The sequence below is a fragment of the Atta colombica genome, unplaced genomic scaffold (genome assembly GCF_001594045.1).
Source record: "Atta colombica isolate Treedump-2 unplaced genomic scaffold, Acol1.0 scaffold162, whole genome shotgun sequence".
Classification (NCBI taxonomy): domain Eukaryota; kingdom Metazoa; phylum Arthropoda; class Insecta; order Hymenoptera; family Formicidae; genus Atta; species Atta colombica.
The window spans coordinates 422522-432789 of record NW_017259253.1 but is presented as its reverse complement, the minus strand read 5'-3'; the positions used below and the strand labels follow the sequence as shown (position 1 = coordinate 432789).

The 10268-nt window shown below is 30.0% G+C and overlaps 1 protein-coding gene and 1 pseudogene across 1 annotated transcript; both read right to left on the bottom strand.

The window, feature by feature from the left end:
- The window catches only part of LOC108685910, a 5418-nt pseudogene extending 1401 nt beyond the window's left edge, over nt 1-4017 (bottom strand).
- Nucleotides 4018-4366: 349 nt separating this feature from the next.
- On the bottom strand, nt 4367-6000 carry LOC108685947 (odorant receptor 22c-like). Its single transcript, XM_018190964.1, has 5 exons — nt 5225-6000; nt 5016-5115; nt 4741-4851; nt 4514-4669; nt 4367-4420 (listed from the first exon to the last, which is right to left on the bottom strand). Exons 1-5 carry the CDS (start codon nt 5998-6000, stop codon nt 4367-4369), a joined length of 1197 nt encoding a protein of 398 aa, XP_018046453.1.
- Nucleotides 6001-10268: the final 4268 nt, after the last annotated feature.

The window sequence follows — 10268 nt, the reverse complement described above, 5'->3', positions numbered from 1 at the left end:
CATAAACTCGCTCAGTGTGACAAGTTTTTTTGTATATTATATGATGTATTCACTCAAATACAAAGCAAATAGTGTCCGCAGCAAGTTTAAATGTGCCATTGCTATTCTAACAACCTGAAAATGAATGAAAGTTATTTGCACAAAGCGTTTATACAAATAAATGTTTAGGAAGATATGAATATAAAAAAAGATGTATGTTTATAAAAAGAAATCATTATCGAGGAATGATATTATATTCATCAATAAAATATTCTTTAAAATTATATTTAAATATGAAATATTTATCGAGAAATAATTCTTACATAATATATTTAAATACGTGATTCCTGTAGGAACTTTTCCTTGTTATATTAGTATAGAGTATGTGCGGACAAAGAAATTACTTACGGCGGGAAAACTGGTGAAAGAAAGGTGTTGGTCACTTTAACTGCCGTTAGTTTCGTAGAATATCTAGCCAGAAGATTATTAGGATAACGAGCTTCTTTATTGTGAAAATAATACCAATCGACCATGTGGCAAATATACGTACTTCACTCCTTTATTACACGAAGTGCATCATGTATAGCATTAGCATATTTTATTAAAATTTTACCTCCTTCCCTTAAGTAAATTATTCTTTTAAACAAGTTATTTATTACTTTTTATAACATTATATTTTATACTTATGTACTTTTCCGATTAGTAATAATTTTTATACCTCTATATTTTTATTAGGAACCCTACTGACTAATTAAAAGTTTCCCAACATAATATAATACAAAATATTGATGATCAAAGATACAAACATTAAGCAATATATTACAGAAGATAGTGTGTCATTCGATTCTTCCTAAAAAATGTATTATTATTTTTCTGCATAAATTATTTAAAAACTAAAAGCAATGAGCACGAAAGATTTGTATATTCAATTGAAGATGAATATAAGATGTTAATAAATGAAAATGCTGTTGCTTACCATTACCACGTAATATCCTAAAAAACATATTAAAGTATTCCCAACAACTTTGAAACAACATATTTCTCTTATCTGATGTGAAAATATTTGATGTAAAAATATAGAATTTGTGATTATTTATATATATATTAGTATTAGTATATATATAATAAAGTATATATGTATTAGTATATATATATATAATAAATATATACATTCACAACTAACAGACGAAAGTACAACAAAACCTGATTTGTTTTATGCACATTCTCAAGTCTGCGTGAATCATCATCGTTATCATAGAGGTTCTGTCACAGCGCAATTTAAAATTTGGAACGAACGATTGCGTGCGCACAATTTTTTGTCGAACAGAAGATAATTATGGAAAAGGATCGATTCATACGAGACGGCCTTTAACAAAAGTACCAATGTCTACTTTATATTAGGTCTTACTTTATATGGGTTGTAGATCGAGGGTTATATTGAATCAACAAAACTACACGAATTTTTAATTAAGTCAAGTTTAACATCTTGATGTATCTGATTTTCAAAATTACGAACCATACGTGTAATTTTGTTAATAAGAGTTAATAAAAAATTAGAAATCTTAAGTGAATGTAAAATTTGTCGAAAAGTTAGTTAATTTGTTATGATAGTTATTATAAGTAGAAAGGAGAACATTAGGATTAATAAGAAGATTGATCCTTTATCTTGTTAATCGTTTCAAAGATAGTCAATTACAGATTAATATCGAGAATTGTACTGTTATAATAATTATTTGATCAAAATTAAGCAAATTTTAGGAGAATATTAAAGTATGGAATCTATGTTTTAACAATTTGTGAAATAATGAAACAGGCAAACAATTCACTGCTTGCAAATAAAATAAAACAAACTTCCATACTTACGTTACTGAAAGTAGGTAGAGATATGTCTATCATTTTGCCTGCCGAAATTTTTGCCGGAATATTGGAAACTGCCATTATCAGTATTAAAGAACGGGCTGTTTTGATACTGAAAATGATACCAGTTTGTCGTGGACGTTATTAATCCAACCTTGATGCTCTGTTATAATTAAGTAAGATGTATATTTTATAAATAATGTTTATGAAAACAATGCCTAATTTACAGCAAATAAATATGAACACTTGCTACCTGATCTGTCAATCGTTGACCTACATAATAGTAGATAAAAATAGAAAGGATGAATGATATAATCATCACAGACATAATTAACATAACTGTTAAGTCATTATTCTGCCATTCCTATAAGTTTGACAATTGCAATACAAGATGTTTATGAAATAATTTATTTTTAATTCTTTTGAATTTTTAATTTGATTAAAATACTATCAGTATTAATTTTCATATAAAAATTAATTGCCAAATTATTACGCATGAATAAAAGATTTTCAGGAAAAATTCGTCATTATTACCATAATAATATAATATCCTGAAAGGCATAAAAGTAGACTAAAACCCATTATTTCCAACCCCACAGATATCGCATTGTTGCCTCTATGTGCTTAAAACTATAAATAAATAATTTGTTTATTTAATAATTATTTATTTATGAATGTCTGTTTAATTTATTTAATCAATTTTATATTTCAATATTACACTGTAATAAAATATATTTAATAAATAATATAATGTGTTTAATATATTATAATATTAATACTGAAATAAAATCAGTTTAATGTTTGTTTAATAACTATAATAATTACAATGTATTCATTTTTTGTAATTTTAATTTAAACATCGTGATATTTTTTTTCTAATATAGACATAATATGAAAGAAATACAATAATGACATGTTAATTTGATTATCTACATCAACTACAATTTGTAATTATTTATTTAATACAAATAATGCGTTTAGATACTTCCCCTTTTCACATATTTTTGTGCTCACCTCTTCATTTTTATTTGATGCTGTACGGTATTAGCCAGTAATATTGCGACGGCTCGTTAGAATTCGGTATTGTTGAAATTCTGCAGTTTGCTCATTACAATTCTTAATTGTCCACAAACATGACGAAAAATGCGGCCGCATTCACTCTTGTCGAATAAGTAATTATTCCTGCGAAGGTTTGCAGAGTAAAAATGATCTCGTACGCTGGTGACTCTTGTCCATCGAACTTAATGAAGTAACTCGGCAATGCCAGCGCTCTTACCGTGATGTTTTCCCTGAGTATATGACCCTTCAAAATTAGCATGAGTATTCGATAACATAGTCCGCCAGTATACATGTAGAAAAAATTGCAAACTTTCGACCTACTCTCGCTGTAAACAGCATTGCTTCCATTGATCGTATTGCTCCAATCCTGATGCGCCTGATTCAGGCAAGATTGAATCTTCTTTTCGTGGTTAAGCATCATGAAATACTTAATCCAACTCATCGAAGCATTCACAATCGGCGCAAACTGTCTGACTCTACGTTTGAATTCGTGTTCCTATAGAAATACTTATAGAAGACTTGGCACAATGATAAATCCCAATAAAAAGTGACAAATGACATTTTGGAAACGGGTCGCAATTCTTTCCATATTGGAGACATAATTTGGATTCGGACCCGCGCCGATTGATCGCAGAGAAATACGAGTCACTTGTACGGCGTAATTGAAATCGTTATCGTGTTTGCTCATAGTTGATGAGCTTTTATTAGCTTTAATCAATACTTTTTCTTTTTTTTTTTTTCATGATTAATTGAATTCTCGACCGCAAATTTTGAATTTATTTATATTGTTACTCTTCTGACACTAAGAATTTTCGTTAATTTTGTAGCTTTTTTTTTCGGAGTTTACAAGTGACAGATGGTTAGGGGAGACTAAATGTTATAACATAACTGGACAGATAGGTAGTCTCTCTCTCTGTGGTAAGAACAGAAAGTGTAAAGCGCGCTTGCGTACATTAAACGTCTGCGGATAATAATGGGATTACACGAAAGGGATTGACGAAATTATCGAATACACGCAATATTGATGGATAAAGAGAGGTTGGCCATGCGACGCATGACATTGTAACATTCAAACTCACGAATGTTAAAGGGTAAGGTCAAGTGTTGTTTTATGTGCTGCATATTACTGTGTACGTTAATAGAATGTAAGTACAAATTAATATTGTAATACTATTCTATATATACATTACTCACAATAAAGAGTCCGTTGATATAAAAGTATATTTAATAAGTTGTAAACGCGATATAATAATAACATAAATACAAAAATATATAAATATGTAATTGTGTAAAGATTATACATTCCGCTTTCAATACAGAGGAATATAATGATAAATGATTCAGAAAATTCATGTTTTTATTAATTTATGATACTAATGATGCTGTTTTTTTACATTTAGCTGAAATCAATAAATTTCAAATCTAAATTTTCTTATATACGAAATTTAATTTTTTTATCTAATAAACTATTTTAAATACTGATTGTACGTAATATATTCAGATATGCCACAGATGTTCGCATAATCTAAAAAAATATGTAATTACATATCTAATGATATATTGTTTATAGTAATTAGAAAACCATAGCATACTAACAAAATATTTAAAGTGCACTTACAGCACTGAAACTATTTAAAGATAGATCCATAAACTTTCCCGCAGTGATTTTACTGGGAATGCTAGACATCGAGATTATCAAAACGAGACCGCGAGCAGTTTTGTGAGGAATTCGATACCAATCGAAAGTACAAAAAGTGATATACAATTTCGTGCTCTATAATATGATAATATAATAGGTATTAGTGAGTCTTATCAATTTGATAAATTAATAATTATTGGTCAAACCTGATCCATGAGAAGCTCACCGACGAAACATAGTACGAAGATGTTAAAAATAAATGTTAAAAAAAGCATAGCATATATTAGTATAGATACTGCATCATTACTTTCCCACTCCTGTAAAACGATCATAAAAAAATAGTTCCTATTAATTATCTCCTTTTAATATGAAAATATATTTAAATTATATTAATAATATAAAAATTCTAGTAAAATTATATTAATTAATATAAAAAAAAATATATAATTTAATTATATTAAACTTATAATTTTTTGTGTACCATTATTATATAATATCCAAGAAGACACAAAATGAACGTGCACCCGACTACTTCCACCAAACATATATATTGCAAAATTTCTTCTACCTTGCTTAGAAAACTAAATGGCATTAATAATAATATCTTATTCTTATTAATGTTTTTTATATTTATAAAATAATAATTATGGCATTTTCTCGCACATAACATCATTGGTGTAACAGCATTACCTCTTTATTCTGATATGCTGTTTCACGACAGCTGCCAATTTCTCGTTGGCATATTTATCAGAGAAGTACTTAGCCTCCGTGAGATCCTCCATTCTAGTCATGAGAATTTTTAATTGACCACAGACATGCAACACCAGAAGAATTGCCAAACTATAGGCTCCGCTGGTTGCCGAGTGCACAACTCCGGAGAGAAACTGGAGTGAAAAGATAATCTCGTAAGCTGGCGTCTTCTGTGAATCGACGAATACATAATAACCATCGAATCCCATCGGTCTGATTGTCATGTTTTGCGGTGTGACGATGACTCCGCGAGATAATGGCATGATTGTGCGAAACGAAAATCCGCTACCGTATACGAAGGCTACGCAGATGATCGCAAGGCTGCGTCCGATTTTCGAATTGTTTATCATGATTTTGCGATCTCCTATCAGACTCGCTTTGCTCCAGTCTTTCTCGATGTGCTCGATGCAATCTTTGATTTGATCATTTCGATAAATCAACAATGTATGTTTTAGCACCGCCATCGAGTAGCTGCATATTGGACCAATCATCTTCATACGCCGACGCGCATTTGATTCCTTGAGAAACATCTTAAGTACACTCGGCACAATAATGAAGTAGAGTAGGGCCTGAGATAGAATCCTGATCATCTTTGTCTGGATAATTCTGAGAGTAGACGAATTGTCAGGCAACGGCCATACGCCAATCAGGTTTAGGACACCACGCGTAACACTCACAGTGCGTTTAACATCATGATGAAGGATATTCACATTCATAACTTGAGAATCTACTTGATCTTGACGTTGTCGATGGAGAACTGATCGGACGTATCGTCATGAAGTGAAAAATGCAAATGGCGATGCGCTTGCGTCTTCGATGAGAGCGGAAGAAGTGAGGGACTGACAGGTACAGCGATTGTTACCCACAATCTTTTTTCCCTCTTGTAAATCACGGAAAAGTTGTAAAAGTTATTGTTGGGGACGTTCGAGGAAGCATTTATCATGAAGAGAAGTCTAGTGACTTCAGAAGGCACACGAGAAAATATCGAGAAAAAAATAGCGAACATACAAAGAAAAATTACAGATGTTCTATCTTTTAACGGTACATTCATCATTTCGTGTTCAATAAAACATTTTGTCATGGAAGGTAAGAAACAAAGTAAGAGTTCAAATAACAATTATAAATGATTATAAAAGTACGATGTGAAAAATCATATTAATGCTAATCATATTAAATCATATTAAATCATATTAATGCTAATTTCTCTTCTTAATAAATTATAAACGTCAAATTGTTTATTAAAGGTAATAAAGATCAAATAGAAATTGAAAGAAATGTCTGTATATTGTTTAACTCACTATTGCATTATTTGTTCTTCTTTATAGATGAACAATAAAATAATTAAATAAAAAGTTTGTAATAATTTTATACAATTATTTAGGTGATCTGTAACTCAAATAGGAAGTTAAAATAATAAATCTATACATAATGATGTGATACATTATTGTATGAGCGAAGTATATTTGAATCGAAATCTATATTTCGCAAAATATCTTATTTTTCTGAATTAATGTTTGAATAAGAGATAATTTGTATTATGTAATTTTTTAATTGTATATTTTTATCTTTATATTAATATTTCTTTTAATAATTAATATTTCTTTTACATGACGTTATATGTCTCTACATCTACAAAGAAATACAATCAAACATTTTTTATAAAGGATTATTTTTCCATCATTTTTCGAATAAAATTAAGATATTTCAGAGCTGTTTTGACAACCTGAAATATAGTACATATCTTCATTCATCATTTTTTCAACTTAAATCCGTTACTTACATCACTGAAAGTTCTGATGGACAGATCGGCTTTTAGTTTAGCCGGTACGTCGCTATAGTTAATATCAGTGCTCGTCGCATTCGTAAATCCGTAACCCAAGCCAATGTACTGTTAATGCTAATTTCTCTCCCTAATTTTAGTAAAGAAAATTACAAGATATAAAATAAAAATGGAAAAGAAATATATCCGATATATTTATTGCCTTACTATTTATTAAACGCGTTATATGGATTTATATAATATGATATCTCTCTGGAAAGTTGTGAACTGAAAAACAAAAGATATAAATATTGAAGCCAATTGATATGAGCAAAATGAGATAGGAACACATTGATATAACATTTTTGATCTTCCTGCAAGATAATTATATTTATTCTTGCATACACACACACACACACACACACACACACACACACACACACTTTGCGCGCGCGCGAAGAAACTATAAAAGAACGCGTACAAATTTTCATTAGAAAATCTTTTAACCTGCTATATTAAAAAAAGAATTTAGATACAAAGCAAAAAAGACAACACATTAATGTGTGTATTAACTTTATGTGAAATTCAATTATTTTATTCTATTTAATGGATGTGTTTTATTTAACAGATGATCATCTTGATACAATATAAAAATAAATAAAAATAGATGATAAAATAGACACAAATATAAAAAATAGACAAAATATAATTGTGATCGATATGAGATGAATAAGACTTACTTTTGCATCTTTATTTGATGTTCCATGGTAAAGACCAGCTTTTTATCCAAATTCTTTTCCTCTGTTTCGTTTATCAGGCTATTTATTAATTATTAACGTCAGTATCTCATGTATGTATAACGAAGAGAACGGCGAGGCTGCAAATCACTACCGTGACGGTATACTTGATGAATTCGAAGAAGAACTGTAAACTATATAAAGAATATGATTTCGTACACTGGATTGATTTGTCCGTTAAATAGAACATAATAACTCGGACATGGCAAGTGCCTGATTGTAATTGGTACTGGTTTTTCCCTTGCTTAACGATTGTAGAAAAATATAAGCTGGATATGCCGCACAGAATGAGCACATCTTGCAGTCGTGGCTTTATGAAACATGGAATTACGAGCACTGATACTTGTGACATTTCGCCTATCGTCCTTCATTCGCGCTAGACAGTTTCTTACTTGATTCTTACTAAACACTAAACTGCTGTATTTGAGAACGGCCAGTATCGTGAACATTATAGATGAAATAAGTTTCAATCTGATGCGGATTCGTTTTTTTACAATACTATGTACAAGATTGTCAGGATTTGCAACCGAGGAGAAAGTAGCTGCCTGATATCAGCAAGATTCTCATTAAATGTTCAAGAAATGAAGATTCTGTTTCTGGCCAGATACCTAATAGACGGCAAATAACGCGATTTAATTGTATAATATATTTTATGTCGTTCACATTTTCATTTGGATATATTTCCAATATAATTATATCATGTTTTTTTAAGAGCGATTTTGTCACCTTATAACTTTTTATCATACAGAACATAGTATGATACAATGCGAAGAAACGACCACAAGGGACTTCTTTCATCACTGATCACTACCTTTCAGAAAATAACTTGCGTTCTGAACAACTGCTCACAAAAAGATAATGACATGCTCAGAATTCCCGAGTAAGCACGAAATGAACAAAGTTTAGAGTCCCTAAGGGTTGAGGAAAATTGCTTCCTTTAAATTATACTTTTTACCGCCAATTTTCCCTAACTATAATAATCAGAAAAGTTATTATGTACGTATAACTCCAATTCTTCTTCTTTCGTAAATTTGGTATATCGTAAACTCAGTCTTATTTGTAGAAATATGATGGCATAGGATAAAAATTAAATAATAACGTACATTAAAAAAATTATTTACTTACATATCAAGTAATAAAGTATATACATAGTAGTATATATCTTGTAGATGATATCAACTGGGCAAACATGAGAGACGCGATTTCGTTACTTGTTCGTAAATGATTAGAAATTAATTGGAGCGTTTTACATATATGTGAAGAGCACTTTAATTTATTTTTATTGACACTTTAATGAGAATTTCAAGAAACATAACAACCGACGATTCGTGTCAGAGATAATTTATTGTAAGATTCGAACATGCTGCTGTACAATCATTGCCAATCTTTCATCCATGTTACCGTAAAAATCTTCCCGACCGTCTACTAAATGTTCGATCTATTGTATTAAGATTTCCAGACCATAGGCACGCATCGCGAACACGGCATCTAAACTGCATGCACCAGCAGTAATGGTGCTGTGGAATCCGACAGGCACTGAATCCAAAAGAGAATCTCACTGATGGGACTATGTCGCGTGTCGAGGATCACACTACTAGACTGTATACATCAGAAGCCGATACGTAAAATTTCCATCACTTTCCGTAATCTTACCTTTACTAAAAGGCAGAGCAAGATAGTAAAACACCGCCATATGAAGAATGCGCAAATCGATTCAAGGCGACCGAATTTGGTTCTTGATCATGATAATCTGATTATTAGAATGCCAAGTATTCATCCAGTCGCTTTCGATATGTTTGATACCACTGCGGATGTCATTCTTGTAGAAAATTAGTGAGAAGTATTTAACAATAGCCATTAGATAAAAACTCAACGGACCGGAAAGTTTCAAAATGAGCTATACATCATCCATTTCGAGTAATATGCAGTTTGCGTTTGATGTTATTACATATCGCCGTTCTAAGAACTTGAAAATTGTGTAACGTTATTTTGAAAAATATTAGATGTACCTGTTCCGTTACAAGTTTGCCTATGAAACAAAATATGTTGAACATAAGCGAAATTTAGGAGTATCAAATAAATGTTAAACTGCTCACAGATTTTTTAAAAATCATCCCATTCCTATAATATATAATATTTATGATTGATAAATAAAAACTTTTAGAGATAAACAAAATTTTTAAGAAAAATGATAATTTTTTAATACAGTATTAATTGATATCGATATATTTGCTATATTATTGTATTACTTTAATAATATAAGAAGTTATGAATTTATTATATTATAAATCATTTAGCATATATTATCATTATATTAATCATTATATTATCATTATATTAATCATTATATTACATTAAATTAAGCTTATTTTATTAAATAGATATATACCATCATGCAATAATATTCAAAAAAACATATAGCCCATAA